This window comes from Vipera ursinii (assembly GCF_947247035.1).
Source record: "Vipera ursinii genome assembly, chromosome: 1".
Taxonomy (NCBI): domain Eukaryota; kingdom Metazoa; phylum Chordata; class Lepidosauria; order Squamata; family Viperidae; genus Vipera; species Vipera ursinii.
Window position 1 is genome coordinate 257,713,597 of NC_139512.1, and position 19,224 is coordinate 257,732,820.

Genomic DNA, 19,224 nt, shown 5'->3' on the forward strand with positions numbered 1-19,224 from the left:
GTTCATATGGTCTTCCTTTGGTTGCATTTCTTGTGCTCTGTGTTTAGAAACTTGCTTTTCTCCATAATGTTTTGCATCTGGAAGCCTCCATTTTAAAAAAAGAATTGTATAAACCAATCTGGTGTGGATGATAAAATACAACGTGAGAATTGTTCCTAGTTGCTAGCCAGTGAAATAATTTATTCCTTATTAATGTGGGGTCAAACTACATTTGTATGTAAAAATCACAATCCAGAATTTACATATTTTATGGTTCTTATTACTATTTGTGGAAAATTATGCTTCTTGAATGGACACATTTGTATCTACTGATAGAAGGTATGCATGTAAACAAATGTTTAGAACATCAGTAGTGGAAATGGTGATAAAATATAACGCTAACAGTGACACTTTTAAGTTTGGTCTCAATATGTTAATATTATTTGAAGAAACGTTTAGTTTAATTTTTACTAACTAATAAAAACTATATTTCTCTTTTGTTTCATTACAAGGAATTAGAACTACTGGGTCAACTGTGCTTCATTTGAATTATTACATTAAGACATTTGTTGTGAATTATAAAAATAATAACTCAAAATGGAGAACTTACAAAGGAATCTTAAGCAACGACGAAAAGGTAATGCTGGTTAGGGGATGGGGAGTGGAGGAAGAAAGGGATTATTAGGTTTTATTCCTTCAATACTTTGGTCTTTTTTATGATTGGAGCAGCAGTGTTAGACTCATCAAGGTGAAAATGTTATTGATTGAAATGAGGTTCCAGTGGCATTAAGTGTACCGAATAGCTTGCTATATTCCTAGCATTCATCCTCGACTTACAAAAGTTCATTTAGTGACCATTCAGTGGCACTGAATGGTGACTTATGACCATTTTTCACACTTAGGACTGTAGCAGCATCCCCATGCTCGTTTGATCAAAATCAGGTGCAATTGACTCATGACAGTTACAGTTATGTATTTTTATATGTGCTCCGTACACTAGCAGTAATGAAATAAGAAATTTTGTTAACAAATGGACATCTATGGAGATTCTCAGTGATCAAGATTATGTTGTCCCACAGGTGCTTCTTCCAGAGGCAACTGGACTTTCTTGTTTTTCTTTGAAGATGTTTCACTTCTCATCCAAGAATCTTCTTCAGCCCAGAAGCAACTTCTTGGATGAGAAGCGAAGCATCTTCAAAGAAAAACAATAACGTCCAGTTACCTCTTGAGAAAGCACCTTTGGGTTAACAAATGGACAAAATCTTAAACATCCAACAGGTATGGATATCAGTCAGATAAACCTATTTTTTCACATGCAAGGCAGAGTGTGGACAGTGTATGCCCTCGTTAAGAAAACTGTACAAACATTTAATAGCAATTTGTTTATGTAATGCTTCTCTGAAAATTTAACCAAAAATGATTTTATTTACTAAAACCTGGGGAGGGGAGGGATTAGAAAATTGTTCCGAATGGGTCGGTTTTTTCCCCAATTTCTTTCAACAGGTGGGAAAAGGCCCTTCTAGATAGAATGAGGTAGCCTTTCCGTTTTCCAGATGTCTAAGCTTACAATGGCACATAATGATCCTGTAAATTTCATTACCATAGGATACAGAAATAGCCACTAGCCAGCATAGCTTTAAAGGGGAACTGGATACATACATAGAGAATAGGATTATTGAGGGCTATTAGTCCTATAGATTCAGTATTCTCTTGGGGTGGGGGAAGCATGATTGCAAATAGCAGTTGCAAACAAAGTTGGATGGAGTTTTGAGTACAAGGTTGACCACTATGAGAAACAAAATATCCATTTAAAATGGGCCTTGGCCCAAAACAGTAGGGCTTTTTGTTATTGTGCTGACTTGAAAGTTTGTGGCATCCAGATTCAGATTCTTCAGTTCTATCAAGTAGGTTTTCTCTATGCCAGACACTGCTCAAATTAGGGCCTGACAGAGCATTTGCTATTAAGTCAGTCAAAAAAACTACGCTATTTCTATTATTGTAGTCATTGAGAAAGCAGACTTGAATTGCTCAGTTTAACCTCCTGTCACAATATTTCCTTGAAAGATTAATTTGTGGAATAAGAATTATGTTATTGTCTTTTATTAATCTCCATTTTCTCTTTCTCTTACATTGATCATCCTGTTTTGTGTGTGTTGAATTGTTTTCCTCCCTGTTGCAGGTATTCAAAGCCAACTCAAATCATGGAGATGTAGTTAGGAATAATTTTATTCCCCCTATAGTAGCTCGCTTTGTAAGAATTATCCCACAGACCTGGCACAAAAGAATAGCCCTGAAGGTGGAACTTATTGGTTGTCGAGCAGCCCAAAGTAAGCCATTTTTATCGTTACAGATCTGATAAAAAGTAGAATCGGATTGTCCCACAATTGGGATGTTGACATTTTTTTCATCTGTTTGTAGGTAACAGCTCTCTTATTCATCCACTCGGGCAGAGACCAAGTCAAAGCACAAGTGTTTCAACTAAAAAAGATGACCGATCAATCACAGAATATATACCGTTAGTTGAAACCAATTTAGGTATGACGGTCAGTGTAATCTTATATATGTGAAATGGAGGAGAAAAGTTGCCATCCATTGGGAACAGCCATTCAAAAAAAAAAACAGTCACACTGCCCAGTCCCCAGGCAGGCAGTTCCCATCCCTCCCCTCCTCCCCCCCCAAATATAGACATTTCCTGTGCTTATCTGCTTTTCTCATATTTGTCCAGCATCTCACTTGTGGCTTCTGCTTCCTGAGATGGTATCACTGCAGTCTGATAGGACAGTCTTTCAGTGGCATATTTTGCTTTCTTCAAAACATAAAACGGAAGAGGAAGTGGGCAGCAGTCAGCTCCCATTTTCATCCTTAATACTCTCTCCCAGTAGTCTGAAATCACACTATTGGAATTCTGCCATGTTGGCAGCATCGTTTAATCGTAATGGGCTTGAACCAGTGATTCGATAAGCTTATTGAATAATGAGCCCTACGCCAATGTGATCCAATTATGGAGGACAAGATATTTGGCACTTAACACTAGCCATTTTTCCATCACAACCTCTCTGATATGTATAGGTTTTTAAACTCCTAGTAGGCTTGCACTCCCATCGATTTTGTTTTTGTAATAGAATAAAGAGTGCCTGCTTTACAAGAGGTGTACTCCTATTTGTGTATATGATAATGCAGTGTGATCATTAGTGCATAATGCAGCTCTCAAGTCAGCTTTCTAGCTTTGTTTTCAACATATTTTAAATCTTGATTTATATTTTACTTATTTTAAGGATTGAATCTTATGGCTGTCATTATTCCAACGCTGGTGGTGCTTTTGCTGCTCCTGTTACTGGGAATCTGGATCTTTATTGCACTGCGAAAGTATGTGATTTATTTCTCATTTAGAACTGAGATACATAATCATTGTCATAATTTGGATAAATGCAGCCTCTTTATTCATTATAATGTTTCAAAAGTAATTGGTAGATAAAAACTAATTCCAATGGGGAATATATTGTTTTGTTTAATGATTTTATATGTTAATTCTTTAAACTATTGCGTGTCTGATATCTCATTTAATTCCCAACAGTTTTAATTAGTTTAGTTTATCAAGCTCCCACAATTCCGAGTGTACACTTTCTCTCTCTCCTTCCCTCATTCACTTAACATTCATTCGCATACCGTATATACTGGTGGGTAAGCCCATCAGTGAATAAGCTGAGTCTTGAACTGTAACCAAAATACCATGAAAAAATGTGCCACGTGTAAATAAGATGGCCCTCCAAATTTTTTGAATGTTTTCATTTTTACAATTGGCTATCAATGGATGGTATAATTTTCATAGTATTTTGTTTAAAAATTCCAGGGTTGACTTATCCATCAGAATATACACAATACATGGGTTCTTTAAAAAAACAACAACAAAACATTAGTGTATATGTTAGCTGAAAAGCCCATCGATGGATAAACCAAGCCCAATTTTGGTGGTGTATTTTGGAATCTACAATTCTTGGTTTATCCATGAGAATATGTGATAATTATAAATTGCACCTAACAAAAAGGGAGAGATTTAGGGAGAGCTGACTGTATAGCTTGACAAAGTGTGCCAGCCCAGAAAGGTTCTTTCCACATTTTGTGGGCGAGCATAGAAGAAGAGCAAGATCAAAGCATTGTTTCAAGATGCTTTCAGGCACCTCTGTGAATTCGTTAAGTGTTAGTTATTTGCATGAAGGATTAGCTCAGAATAGGATAGCTGCACTTGGTTTAGCCTTGAAAGAGAGAAACATTTTTTTTAAAATGCACTCAATCATTAAAAGAGAGCTGAGGCAGAGGGGAAAAAATGCTTTGTAATGAGGTATTGTTGTGATTTCTGAACTTAGAAAGAAATAGCCTACGAAAAATATCCTCAGAGCAAGTTATTTTTTTCACCCTCTCTTCCTTCTTTCTCCTTCTTATGAAGACACTGTTAAATTAGACTGTAGTTTGGTGGTTGTTGGCTGATCATGGAATAGAAACCTATAACCTTTGTGGAGCAGTGGGCTAATGCCTCCTTAAGTAACACCAGCTGCCTGCAATTTGTGCAGGTTCGCATCCCACCAGGCTCAAGGTTGACTCAGCCTTCCATCCTTCCGAGGTTGGTAAAATGAGGACCCAGATTGTTGGGGGCAATTAAGCTGACTTTGTAATAATGCCGCTTATGGGGGGGGCGAAAGCCCTAATAAGCAGGCATATACATAGAATGAAGGCTATTGCTAAGCACATTGGTTTGTGCTTAAATTGTAAGCCGCCCTGAGTCTTCGGAGAAGGGCGGGATATAAATGGGATTAAAATAAAAAAAAAATTACTCTGAAACCTTGATTTAAAGTATTGCTCTTTAGCAAATATTAGATGCAAAGGACCAGATTTCAATCTGGATGTCCACCCGTATAATGGACAAATCATCTAAATCCAAAGTAGTCTAGACGAGACAGATATAGTTACTGTGTTTCCCTGAAAGTAAGACCTACCCCCAAAATAAGCCCTAGCTTGATTTTTGGGAATGGGTCTAATATAAACCCTACCCCCAAAATAAGCGCTAGTTTTGGGTTGAGGTGCACACCTAAAAATCAAGCAAGGGCGGGGATAGGAGGTGGAGCTGCCCCATATGCCCCGCACGCACTTACTTTGCAGCCACTCCTCTTCTGCAGTGTTCCCAGGACTGCATTTTACAGTCAGAGGCCTTTCTGAAAGGCCTCTGCAGGCGAGGACCGAGCTATGGATTCAACCATAGCTTGGTTCTCGGCTGCAGTGGCCTTCCAGAAAGGCCTTTGACTGCGAAATGCAGGCCAGAGCTCCATTCTCAGTTGCAGAATGAAGCTGCTGCTTTAACTTCAAAAGAAGTGGGCTGGCTGGGTGGGGCTGTCGGGGAAAGGCGGTTGGTGTTGAAGGTGAGTGGAAAAGACCTCCCCCCCCGAAAATAAGACCTGGTGCCTCTTTTGGAATGTGTGTATGTGTGTGTGTGTGCGCACACACACACACACACACACACACAGAGTTTTTTTTGTCATAGAACGCTCAGAATAGAGTTCCGGCACCTTTTTTGGATGGAACCTTGTAGGGTAGGCAAGGCGGGTTGTATGACATGTGTGCATTTCGGCACCTTTTGTAGGGTAGGCAAGGCGGGTTGTATGACGTGTGCATTCCGGCTTATATATTATGTTTTCGTAGATTTTCACGGGTATAGGTATGTAGGTCTTGGCGTATTCGGGTCTTTTCCCGTGTAGGATTGAGTGTGTCTTGGCGACGTTTCGACGAGGTCCCACTCATCAGGCTGGTGGCTTCAGCTTCATTCTTCTGGGAGAAGTGTGTGGTAGTGGCTGTTTGTTCCTCTTTTTTAAACTGCCAGAGGGGGTGTGTTCTGTGGGTGGAGGTGTGCTCTGATTGGGTGGGGGGTTAGCTGTGTTCTGACTGATATGCATTTCACTGTTGTGACTACTGCCTGTCGATGGCCTTTGGTTAGGCCGAAACAGGAAATAAAGATTTATCCCATGTTTGGGGCCTAGCAAGGTAATCTAAATAGTTAACAAGCATTTAACACATATCTCCCTTGCTTCTCAGCTAACAAAGTGAGATAGAGCTTGCGGCCTAGAGGTTAAAACAACTGCCTAATGTGCAATCAGCCCAGGTTCGAATCTCAGAAGGGTATGGCTGACCGATGAAAACAAATAAGTTTGAAATGCATATCAGTCTCCCTTTAATTCTTTGTTAGCAATCTAAAAAATTTTACACAAATATGAGCTGTCACTGTTGTGACTACTGCCTGTCGATGGCCTTCGGTTAGGCCGAAACAGGAAATAAAGATTTGTCCCATGTTTATATATATACATACACATATACACACACATATATACACACACAAACACATATACATACATACATACACACACACACACACACTGCTCAAAAAAATAAAGGGAACACAAGATAAGACATCCTACTATTAAATACAGTACATTGTGTTGTTTTAAGTGTTCCCTTTATTTTTTCGAGCAGTATACACACACATACACACACATACATATACATACATGTGTATACACATATACATACATACATACATGTAATATGTCCCAGATTTCATTATGTGGTTTACCTTTCAATGTGCATAATACATTAACAAAAATCACTGTGATTATGTACTGTACTTTCATATTTAATAGACATTTGGGAGTATTCAATACCCCCCTCCTGCAAGTTATTCCTAGTAAAATAAGGTTTCATTGTCCTGTAGCTTTTCACCATGCTTTTGTTCTGAATTGTATTATATATCACAGTAAGCCAAAAAAAGTGAGTTCCACAGAGCTGCATGGAGATTGCTTTTTGAGTAAGCACATGTTCGAGCTGCTGGTGAACAGGGAGAAATTTGCAGGCATGGACACAACCTGATTGACACACTGAGTTGACATCCTGTCAAATCATCTTACACTCCGTTTTCCTCCTTGCCAAGCCATCTAGTCTTAGTGAAGAATGAACTTTCTAACTCCTCTTCACCCTAGAACCTGATGAAAGGAATAGCATTACTGTACAGGCAGATACGAACCGGTTCCTTATCTTAAGTAATCTTTCCAAATAAAGAATTGAGTAGGAGCCATCTGCTGTTTTAAGCCACCTTGAACTCATGAAGGAAATGCTATCAATTGAATAAATAAAGGGGGAAGTTGTTAACTTCTTGATTTCTTTGTTTAATGAAGCTGTGAATATAAATAAAAATTATTTAAATCAAAGCCCCATAGCACTTGAACTTGGAAGTCCAGTGAAAATACAGTAGGAAAGCTATGTATCTGATTTCCAGGAAAAAATAACAGATTTGCAGATTCTTGACAATATCGATGGTAGTAAAACTTGGGAAGACGTAGGCCTGAAAAATTCAGAATTGTCTGCAGTTTGCAATTTACCAAGTGATGGATCTGGTCAAAGTTGAACTGAAGCAGGAAAATGTGCCACTGATCTTGTTCTTCATTACAGAAAAGGGAAGAAAGGTGCGGCGTGTGGTTCATCTGACACTGGAAAACCAAGTTAGTGGCAATCTTTTATTTTTGTTATATGACAAGAAGAAATTTAAAAAAAAATGTTTCCTGTTGATCAGTCATATCTTTTGGACTCCACCTTTCTGTGTCGTGACCTACGTATCATGTTTTATATATAATGGGTTGAGTAGAGCTGGACCTTCAGAGAGAGCTGGCACTGATATCTCTGATCCTGCTCATCCTGTTTTTCAGCTTCTCTGATTGCTCTGTGGGATAGGTTCTTTTATTTGCTCCCTTGCCCTTTGTGGCTGCATGTAAGATGTATGATGCCCTACAACCACCAAGGCTTTTACAGAGCACTCTTATGTCTTATGCTGCTGCTTTGACTCCCCAACAGGGTCTGGCTTTGAGGAGAAGCACGGCAAGGCCAAATTTCACATTAAAAAAGTGTGACATATTTTCATGACTGTACAAGAAATAAAAAGCTGCTTTCCACACAGGGCATTTTGTAGAGCTAGAAATCTTGTGTATACAAGCTGAGGTTTTGCTGTCTCCCTTGAGAAATAGCTTCCACACACTAGCTCTTTGCCATCTAAAAAGGAACATATAAACCTCCATTACTATAAGAGGTAAGAAAACTAATTGCATCCTAGCAAAATTCCTGCCCATCTCGCAGTTCGGAAGCATGCAAATACGAGTAGGTACCACTTTGGTGGGAAGGTCCCGTGCGCTGTTGGCATATAGCTGTGCTGGCCACATGCCCAGGGAAATTGTCTTTGGACAACGCTGGCTTCCTCGGCCAAGAAACAGAGGTGAGCACCGTGCCCTGGAGTCAGACACAACTTGATAAGGAAACTTTTACCTTTACCTTAGAATTCCATTCAAGTGGGCCTCTGGCATTTTGAGCCTTACAGAGCTAATTTGACAGTGCTAATGCTACTTGTGAAGATTCTGATACAAACTACAATTAATTCTGTCCTGTTGTTTTCCAAATCATTTTGAACACAATGTTATGATAATCACCTAATAAATCTATATGCCACCAACAACTTTAAGAGTAAATAGATTCTATGCATGCAGTGCTTTAGATTAATTTACCTTTTGAGATTAAACATAGCTAGGATCTAAATTTCTAGGTTTCTGTTCTAGGTTTCTGGAAACAAATCCAACCACCCTTTGTCCGATATCAGTCTGCAGAATTCACCATCACTTACAATAATGAGAAAGAGACACCCAAAAAGCTGGAACTGATCACAAGCGAGATGGCAGGTAACTCTTCTGAAAACAGTCACTGTTTCTGACACTATAACGTGCAAGACATTTGATCTCCCTCTCTGCAGCTAGGAAAAGGCAGTGTAGTTCACAGATTTATAATAATTTTCTCTGTTCAGAAAGGCTTGCTTTCCTAGATTCTAAAATGCATTACGGGGAACTTTCCTGCCCTTTGTCAAACTTTTGCATGTTTTAAAAAAGTAATGTCCTTAAGTTACAGTCATTCATTCAGTGACCATTCAAAGGCACAAAGGTGCTTTTCCAAAAGGCAACTGGACTTCCTTGGTTGTTTTTTCTTTGAAAACATTTTGCTTCAATTCGTGTTTCCCTGAAAATAAGACCCACTCTTATTTTTATTTTTTATATATATTTTTTGCTCCAAAAGAGGCACCAGGTCTTATTTTTGCGGGTGTCTTTTCCACTTACCTTGCGGCGGCGGCACCAACAACCCCGCCCAACCGGCCCGCTTCTTCTGCGCCCAAAGGAGCAGCTTCTTTCTGCAGCTGAGAATGGAGCTCAGGCCTGCATTTTGCAGTCGGAGGCCTTTCTGGAAAGCCTCTGCAGCTGAGAACCGAGCTATGGATTTAATCTGTAGCTCGGTTCTTGGCTGCCTCCGACTGCAAAATGCAGGCCGGAGTTCCATTGACAGTTGCAAAATGAAGCTGTTCTCTCGGCCACAGAAGAAGTGGGCCGGCAAGGTGAGGTAAGTGTCGATCTATGGGAGGCCTGACTGCAATGGGGTAAGCTCCACCACCACCACCGCCCTAGCTTGTTTTTTAGACATGCACCTCACCCCAAAACTAGGGCTTATTTTGGGGGTAGGGCTTATATTAGGTAGCTACACTTTTTCCTTGAAGTTACGGCCATTGTAGCAGCCTCAGGCCTGGGATCAAAATTCGGATAATTGGCAACTCGCCTGCACTGTAAACTACAGAGGCACTTCAACTCTCCCCATCCATCTATGTCTTCCCCCCCACCTTTTTGACTTCCCTGCATTCCACTGGCCCTGTCAGCCCGCCACATTGGCCTACCGGCCCTGACACCCTTGCTCAGAAGCCTTCAAAAATCTCACAAGAAGCCTGCATGTGATTGGAACAAGGGCATGCATTGTCTGGACAAGGGGCAGGTGTGGCTTGTCAGAAGAGGCAGGAAAAAGACAGCAAAGATCAGATGGAGCAGTAAGGCCAGCAGGGGCAGTGAACACAGGACAGTGGAGTACAAAATAGCCAGAAGGGCAGAGATGGAGAGAGAGGGAGGCGCGTCAGAAGAATTGAAGAGGAGACAGTCCCTTACCGTAATCAAGGCTCAGGGTTGGGATGGGTCAGGCTGGAAATGGCTTGGTATCAGAGTGGAACCTTGGCTCAGAACCAGTGGGATTCAATTAACGGCAACCAGGACTGCTGTCATTAAGGACACGTGACCAGATGCTTTATAACCACATCACTTAGAAAACGTTAGTCCCAGTTTCTGTTGTAACTCAAGGACTATCTGCATTATGTTTTATTTTTATTTTTATTCCATTTATATCCCGCCCTTCTCCGAAGACTCAGGGTGGCTTACAAGCTTAGTAGTAGCCTTCATTCTATGTATATGCCTGCTTATTAGGGCTTTCACACACACCCCAAGCGGCATTATTACAAAGTCAGCTTATTGCCCCCAACAATCTGGGTCCTCATTTTACCTACCTCGGAAGGATGGAAGGCTGAGTCAACCTTGAGCCTGGTGGGATGCGAACCTGCACTAATTGCAGGCAGCTGGTGTTACTTAAGGAGGCATTAGCCCACTGCTCCACCAAGGCTCTTTTAAAAACATCATTATTAATATGCTTGTATAAAACTATTTCCATTGTTGGAATGTGCTTTTCCCCAATCTCTTCCCCCATTGCTGCTAATATTTATGAATATTTATAAAAACTTAGAGCATTGACTAAAAGGGTTCCTGTGGCAAGAGACCAGGCGATGCACTGACACTAAGTGAATTCTATTCATGATTGAGGATTTGTTGAAATGTTCTAGAAGTTGGGGCTTTGCAATTCACTTGCTCTAATGCAAGACACCATGAAACTTTGATTAGCTCAAATAAGCAGACGGGGAATTAAAAATGGATGGGCCTTCTTTCCGTGCTTGTTAGTGTGCATGCATCAGTATCTTATTTGAGGTATATGCATAATCCAAAGGCAATTTCTACATGGGGGGAATAGAAGTTTGTTTGGTAGCTCTTCCCACCAAAAGAAGAGGCCACATTCAATTTCAGAAGTTCTAAACCAGGGCTTTTCAAACGGTGTTACACGTATCACCAGTGGTAGATTGGCACGTGCCCAGCCTAGACAAGTGTAGTGGGGGAGGAAACGAGCCAAAGCGGCGCAATGCTGTGAGAGAGTCCTCGGGAGCTGCAGGGCAGAGGCCCAGGATTGGCACTTTCGGCTCACCCGGAAGGGAAAGGAGGAGGAGGGGGGCAGAGACAGGAAGGGATATAAAAGTAGGCAGTTTGGATGGGAGATGGAGAAAAAAAAAGATGCAGCCTTGGGAGAAGGAAGAAGAGTCAGCTGGATCTGCGAGGAAGAGGGGCGAGAGAGGAGAGGAGATAAAACAGGCTGAGCGCACACACAGGTGGCAGCAACAAACAGGCAAGAAACATAAGTGGGGAAGGGTCGGGACATGACAGTCCATGTTACCTGCACTACACCACCCAGACCCCACCCTGCCCACTTTTGGCAGGCAGCGGCGTGCTCTCCTCACCACATGGAGAGGCTGAGCCGGGCGAGGCAAACCAGCGAGAAGCCGAACATGCCTGTGTGCACGTAGAGGCGACGGTGAGCGCCTGGTATTGCAGGTGACTGTTTTGCCCCACAGGCTGACCGTGTTCTGAGTTCTTCCCTTTCACCCAGGACCCTGGAGTGGGTTGGGCTGCAGGATCCTGGTGCCCTGGGAGCTCGAGGGCCGGCCTGGGTGCTTGCCTTCTGCTGCTGAGGGCTCCAGGCAGCCCACACCACTGTCCGGAAGTCCCCCGCACTCCACTGGACCATGCCCTGGCGCCTACCCCAGTCCCACCCTCCCCCCTCCACTGGAGATCCACGGATTCCTTTCACAGCCCCACCCGCACTCCCCGCAGGCACCTGCAACCTGAGTGACGAGCTGGCCATGCCCCCTCCCCAGCCATTCACTTCGCTTGTCAAAACAGTTGCAAAAAGTGATCAAATGACCCTTGGGACACTGTGACCGTCATAAGTATGAATCAGTTGCCAAGCCTCTGAATGTAAATCATGTGACCCTGGGGATGCTGCAATGGTCATAAGTGTGAAAAATGGTTATCAGTCACTTTTTTCAATGCCGTTGTAACTTCAAACATTTACTAAGCAAACTGTTGTAAGTGGAAGCTACCTGTACTTTTATCACTTTTTTTCTTTTTTGGGGAGGGGTCACATTTTTGACACCTTGCTAGGCGACTGGTGGTACTCGAACATTGCCATATCCTAAAAGCAGTACAATCTTTGAAAAGGTTGATAAGCCCTGTTCTAAACAACTTTGGAAACAGGCACTTTTTCACAAAATTAATTCGATAGCTTTATGAGAGATACGATCCTCAATCTTGCAGGCCCAATTGCAGTAGCCGTTGAAAACCTAGCAAAATTACAGGGAGTTCTCAACTTGCCGCCATCCATTTAGTGACCATTCAAAGTAACAATAGCACTGGGAAAAAAGTGACTTATGACTGTTTTTTACACAACTGTTGCAAAATCCCCATGGTTACATCACAAAGAAAATTCGGACACTTGACAACTAGCCTGTACTTTTGACACTGTGCCAGGTCCTGTGATCACCCTTCATAACCTTCCCAGCAGGCTTCTGACAAGCAAAATCAATGGGGGAAGCCGGGTTTGCTTAACAGCCACATGATTCCTTTTACAAATTTGTCAGTAAAGGTCATAAAATGGGGCACAACTCACTTAACGACTGTCCTGCTTAGCAACAGAAATGTTGGACTCCATTGCAGTCATAAGTTGAGTACTACCTGTATGCTGCTAATGTTTGGTGGAGAAAGGATAGTTTGGGAAGCATTTTTAAAAATTTTCTTTTAAGGAGGAGGAGGAGACTAAAATAAGCATATTCAATTTTTACCAAGTTTAATGCGCTCTGTTAAGGGGTTTTTCTAATTCACAGGATTTAATGCAGGATATAGTGCACAACGTATCTTCATGCATTTTTCTCTTTTTATTAAGCTATCAAAACAGCACTGAATTTCAATTCTTGCAGCCTAACTTGGTAGATGTAATTTATAACTGCACTCCGCTGTTCCTTTCTTCTACTGTTGCTTGGAAGACAATCACAGAGATTTGAAATATTTTAAACGATATGTTTTCGCTAGTGAGAATGTTTGCAAAGTGGTAATGTTAGCTGAATTTGTATATACGTATCTATAACACTAAAGAACTCTACTTCTCTTTAGAGCAGACATGTGAAACTCGCGTCATATCAGGACTGTTTTGCCATTGCTGGCAATGGGGTGGGCGCGACTTCCGTGTGACGCGTCTGACCCATGGGCTGGCAGTTTGACACCCCTGCTTTAGAGTTAAGAGAGACAGGTCAACATTACCTCTTTCAGATTGCCACTGGTTTTTGTCCCTAGTTGGGGTAGCATGGGCTCTTGTCTTTCTGCCCTTCATTTTTGAGTCTTGCCCCCAACCTCTCCTTAAACCTGCAACACTTCAGCTTGTAAACCTGTCCCACGAAAATTCACCAGACAATACTGCAACGTTTCTTAGCCATCACTATTCATATAATACAGGTAGTTCTTTGCTTAATGACAATAACTGGAACCAGAATTTCCATCACTAAGTGATGCAGTTGTAAAGTGCACAGTCCTTGGTTACATCGTTAAGCAAATCACCATGGACTGTTAAGCAAGGATCTCATGTGACCCCAACTTCCTACTGGCTTCTCATTGATTTTGTTTATGGGAACTCAGCAGGGAAGATTGTAAATTGTGATCACATGACCACAACACACTGCTATGATCGAAGCTGTCTGCCAAGTATCCAGATTATGAGCATGTGATTGCAGGAACTCGTATGAGAAACTTGGAAGACCGATCATAAGTACTGTTCTGTTCCAGCCTACGACCGGCCCTGTTTGAATGTCAGGGACAACCCCTTTTTATAGTCAACAGGCTGGAAAAACCCAACCAAATTTATTTACAAAGAAATCAAAAGTTCAAACAAGAGTTAAACAGGAATAACAGACCAGGACTCTAGCAGAAGATCTTCAAAGTGTTTCCTTCAGCAACCAGCATCTCCCACACCTTCCCCTTTTTTCAGCAGCCCCAAGGCGTGGCTTCATTGTCTTCTCCTCCTCTCACCGAGTTGCATCATTGCCTTTCTCTGTTCTACTCTGCTGGATTGCCTCCTGCTCCTAGCGTCCCTGAATAGATCCAGCTGTGAATCATCTACGTCCAATACCTCGTGCTCACACGTCTGAGTCTGATGAGGAACATGATGGGAAGGGCCAGGCTGAGAGTCCTGCAGTGCATCAGAGCCTCCCTCTGACACCAAAGGCTCTCCAAACCCCTCCTCCTCCTCCTCTTCAGAATCATCAGACTCAGCTGCAGGTATCACAGGCTGACGCTGAATCACAAGTACCATTCATTCAGTGCCATAACGAATTCACTAATGTACAGCAAACTATTCAGAAATTAGCATGAAATAATGTGGTTGAATAATATTCAATCTGAACTGGAATTTTAAAGATGATGTTTCTGTCTCCTGTCTAGATTATCAACAGCCCATCATGATAGGAACTGGAACAGTTACCCGGCAAGGATCTACTTTTAAACCAATGGATACAGAGGATGAGAAAAAATGTCTCTCAGAAAACAGAAATCATTACAACTGCCCACAAAAAAGAAATCACCATGATTATGCACTACCTTTGACTAATCAGGAACCGGAATATGCCACACCTATTGTAGAGCGATGCATGGAAACTGAAAATGTTTTTTCTTCAGATAATTGCTACAACATTCCTACCGTTTCCTCTTTTCCTTCTGGTACTTTTCTTGCCTTTTGCAAGGCAGATGGGAACAGTGGAGATTATAAAATACCACAAAACATTAAAGAATATGATAAACCTAAAAGTAGTATCTTGCCCGTGGTGGACTATAATACATGCTATCAAAAACACCAGGCCGAATCCCTCACAAATGAGGGTTATTCAACACCTAGATACAACCTCAAACCAATAAATCAGACTGCAGTGACAGCACTCTTATAATCCAGAACTCATGAAAAGCTATTGATCCAGGGAAAGAAAAACTGAATACTGACATTCCTGCAGAATTAAAGTGAGTAATGAGCCAATTTTCCTTCCTTCCACCATGAGAAGCCTTCAGAATGAAGTCTGCAAGCAGTGGATTCTCTACAGCTGGGTTGTTGGTGCTCCATCTTAATATTGTGCAATGTGTACATACAGTTTTAATTTAGAAAATAACTTAAAACTACCTTTAATTTGTTGTCTCTCTGTTAATGAATGCACTGATTTCTAGGTGAGGCAGCATTCTAAATTCAGATAATGCTCATTCTTGGAAGTTCATATTTAGAATGGACGGCTAAATAAAAAAAAGACACGTTTAAAAATTTTGCACTTCCCATACAACACAGATTTTGCCATAAGAAAGTGTTTTGCAATTTTATGTATGTTGCGTGATAGTAGTCCTTTTTAATTTATTCTTGATAAGTCACATGGAAGGTAAGGTGCAGAATTTTCATAAGTAAGAATATTCTTTTGCTCCTCTTAAGTTTTGCATTGGTGCTGCCTATATTATTATCAAGTGTATATTCATTCACAAGTGGTAAGAATTAGAAAGTTTGTTTTTAAATGATGAAAGTTTAGATTCTCAGGGAATAGAATTAGTCACAACTTCAGTGACATACTACATTCCTGTACTCCTTCAAAATCTCTCAGGTCATATAGTGCTGTTAGCATCTCAAGATGAGTGGCATATATATTTGGACCGAATCTGGTTTCTTTTCCGTTCTATTCTAAGCAAGTTGTGTTTATTTCTTCTTTAGGAAATAATGGGAAGAAAATAAACCTCCTACCAAAGTTATGCAAACTGCTACCTTTGTTCTTTTTGGGGCAGAGAGAGGGGCCTTCAAGTCAGTTTTTTACTAGTGGCAACTGCCTCGACTTGTCTGTGTCGTTTTCTTTGCGTGGTTTGGCCTTGTCTGCTTCTTGGGTCTGAGAGTCATTGCCTAAGGTCACTCAGCTGGCCTTGTGTTTAAGGCAGGATTAGAACTCATGGTCTCTTGGTTTTCAGTCTGATGTCTTAACCATGACACAAAACTGGCTCTCTCACCTTTATTCTTTTAGGTTGGTTTTAATATTTTTTATTCTTTTTAATATGAGTATTTTTATATATCTAATCTATATGTCAGTGTTTGCAGACACTATGACAGAATGAACAGAAAGTAGTATTTTCAAATCTACTTTTGCAGATTAGCTTATACACAAAAGCTGCAATTCGGAGAATATACAAAGACATATTTATAAATCCCAGACCTATTTCTAAATAAATATACAAAAATGTGTGCTATACATTACTTTCAGGAGATAAAACCTGTATTAGGTGTGCAAAATGTTAAGATTCAATTTCTTAGCAGCTGAAGCTAAAAAAAAGATTAATCTCCAGATTTGAATGGCAAAATGCAATTCAAGATGCATACATTAAACAGCTGTTTAGAACATCTTAAACCTCATGCAATTTTTGTCAAGAAGAATTACAGCTGTGGAGTACAGTAACCTGCTTTGGGGTATTCTACAGATTCTCTAGAAGCTCCGAGCTCCAATCATATTTTGCTCTTCAGATCCAGATCTCTGGCCAGCTCTATAGATTACCAACCAGTGGTGGGATTCAAATATGTGAACCGGTTCTCTATGTGGATGCCACTTCCGGAAGTCCATTCTGGGCCTGGGCAACAAAAAGTTAGCTACCGGTTCTGCCGAAGTGGTGCAAACTGGCTGAATCCCATCACTGATTACAACTATGACTAGGACAGATGATAATTTAACTGAGGAGAATCCAGCCCATGGAAATTAGCTAATGCCTCTGTTGTGTGAACATTGTAAATTGAATAGATCATGAATGTTGTTTGAAAACATGATATAAATTTGGTTTCTCCTCCAAACCTTTGGGAAATATAATTTCCATAATTGTCAACTAGGATAGTGGGTTGGAGGATGTGCTACTGAATTGAACAGTATAATCCAGTCAAGAAATCTTTCCATAAAACAACTACTATGTTTCCCTGAAAGTAAGACCGATAGTAAGCCCTAGTTTCAATTTTTGAGGTGGGCCTAATATAAGCCCTAGTTTGGGGCCAGGCGCACCCCTAAAAATCAAGCTAGGGTGGGGCTAGGGGGGTGAAGCTACCCCATGAGCCCCGCATCCACTTACTGGTAGGACCACCACAGCCAGGCCTCCCACACCCCGACACCTGTCACGCGGCTGCTTGCCGCCACTTGCGGCTGGATGCCATGTGGCGCATTGCACCGTTGCTACTGATCACAGCAGGACGCCAGATGGTGCTTGGGGCTGCTTCTGCTGCTAGCAGCAAGCCACACAGCACTTCAGGCCGTTTCTGCTGCTCACACGCTTTGGGCTGCTTCTACTCGCATGCTTCGGGCTGCTTCTGCTGCTCATGCAGTGCTTCAGGCCGCTTCTGCTACTCGTGGCAAGAGGCCACGTGGCACTTTGGGCCGTTTCTGCGGCTTCTGCCACGAGTAGCAGAAATGGCCCAAAGAGCCACATGGCAGAAGCAGCTGAAAGTGCTGCATGAGCAGAAGCGTCCCGAAGCACCATGCAGCGTCTTGCCGCAAGGAGTGGCAATGGCGCAATGGCATCTGGCTGCAAGTGGCAGCAAGCAGCCGCAGCAGTCAAGCAGCAGCACAACAGGTGTCGATGTGGGAGGTCTGGCACCCTCCGAAAATAAGACCTGGTGTCTCTTTTGGAGGCAAAAAAAAAAATAACACCGGGTCTTATTCTGGGGGAAACACAGGTAAATACAATGTAATGAGAAAATTTCCAGACAAAGCTAAACCATGGCCCATCTCTATTAATTCAGAGCACAGAACTTTTCTAATAAAGGATTATTCAGAGCAGATGTAAATAACATTTGGTCTGCTATAAGACATTTTTGTTCAGCTAAATTGCTTTAAAATCTGATGTAGGGAGCATTCTCATGGCAATTTATCTATAGAGGTATTTTATTTTTGGCCCATTGTTTATGCGGCACTCTACAATCTTTGGAACTGTCCTTTGAAATAGTATTATTAGCTCAATGAAACTACACTGCTAATTTATTTTACAGATTTCTTCATTGTTTGTCACAGCTACACTAAACTATATTCAGCTAACACAATGTGGGGAGGGGTAGAAAATTCAATAACTAAGACCATGGTGGAAAAAGTATTCCTGTGAGGCTGGACAATATGTAAGTGCCTCAGTAGTTTCCATATGCTGAAAGATGATCTTTTATTTCTTCCTTTTAGTGCAATCATAAAATATTCAGTGACCTACAACAGAATGACTGTGGACTAGATAATGTTAAATGCTGCTTATTCCAGTTCCCATTTTTTAAAAAGTTAGTGGTTGTCTGCTGAAGTACTTCTCTGAGAGACATAGTGATAAGAGCCCCAAAATTGCTGATTAATAGCAAAGAATACAGAAATATACCTCCTTTTTGGCAGTTAGACAAGAACAGCAAGAGTAGTTTTGGCAAAATCAAAAAACAAAACATGGCAAGTGTCATGTTGTGATAGGGCAGCTAACTAGTTCTGACAGGTTACAAATAAGTAGTTAGATAATTTGATTAAAGATTTATTTCTTGAGATTAAATCCTATGCTTCAGAGTCTTTTGTTTTTAGGTACATGTTTAACTCAGGGCTTTGCTCTGGTTTTTTTTTAATGAGTCAAAGTGTACTGGAAAATAAATGTTCCACTTGCACCATGATGTGTACAAAACCTTTCCCTCTCTTTCCTGCCACCCCAATTAGGAAAAAGATCACTGCTACAGCAGGGAATCTGTTGACCCTGAGCAACTACACTAAATAACTATACTTGAAGACTGAGGTAAAGTTTAACATAAACTCACAAGGAAGATGCTCTCACTTCTACAGTTCAAGATACTTTAAGGGGAAATAATGTCTGAATTAATTTCTACTATATTGTTAAAGTATATATAAACATGCTTTTTAATACAATCTTTACATATGCTACACCCAGCCTTCAGTAACTTATTCCCTCTCAGATCTGTATGTAACCTTATAGGTTTTAACTTTCTCTTAATTGGAAATGGAGCAAACCTGAAATCCAATGTTTACTGCACTAGGGTTGTTGTTTTTTTTAAAAAATTGTTTAATTAGAAATTCAAGTGTTTTCAGCTATACTTGTTTTGAACTCTGAAGAAAATGTTGCTCAAAGCAAATCTCAG

General features: G+C 41.1%; 2 protein-coding genes across 4 annotated transcripts in view; one reads left to right on the top strand and one right to left on the bottom strand.

The window, feature by feature from the left end:
• DCBLD1 (discoidin, CUB and LCCL domain containing 1) overlaps nt 1-19,224 on the top strand; it is a 47,386-nt gene that overhangs the window by 21,543 nt on the left and 6,619 nt on the right. Inside the window, exons 9-15 of the mRNA XM_083355515.1 lie at nt 492-616; nt 2,159-2,306; nt 2,398-2,514; nt 3,255-3,345; nt 7,468-7,517; nt 8,619-8,738; nt 14,508-15,077. Coding sequence (XP_083211641.1) covers nt 492-616; nt 2,159-2,306; nt 2,398-2,514; nt 3,255-3,345; nt 7,468-7,517; nt 8,619-8,738; nt 14,508-15,007 — 1,151 coding nt within the window. The 3' untranslated portion in view covers nt 15,008-15,077. The remainder of the gene's footprint in view (nt 1-491; nt 617-2,158; nt 2,307-2,397; nt 2,515-3,254; nt 3,346-7,467; nt 7,518-8,618; nt 8,739-14,507; nt 15,078-19,224) is intronic.
• GOPC (golgi associated PDZ and coiled-coil motif containing) overlaps nt 6,653-19,224 on the bottom strand; it is a 39,737-nt gene continuing 27,165 nt past the window's right edge. Inside the window, exons 10-11 of one of the 3 annotated variants that reach the window (XR_014491598.1) lie at nt 15,235-15,341; nt 6,653-7,001 (exon numbers count right to left, since the gene is read on the bottom strand). The gene's annotated coding sequence lies outside the window, so the exon portion shown is untranslated. Of the gene's footprint in view, nt 7,506-15,234; nt 15,342-19,224 lie in introns of all 3 variants that reach the window. The other 2 variants (XR_014491599.1, XR_014491597.1) reach the window with 2 other exon arrangements.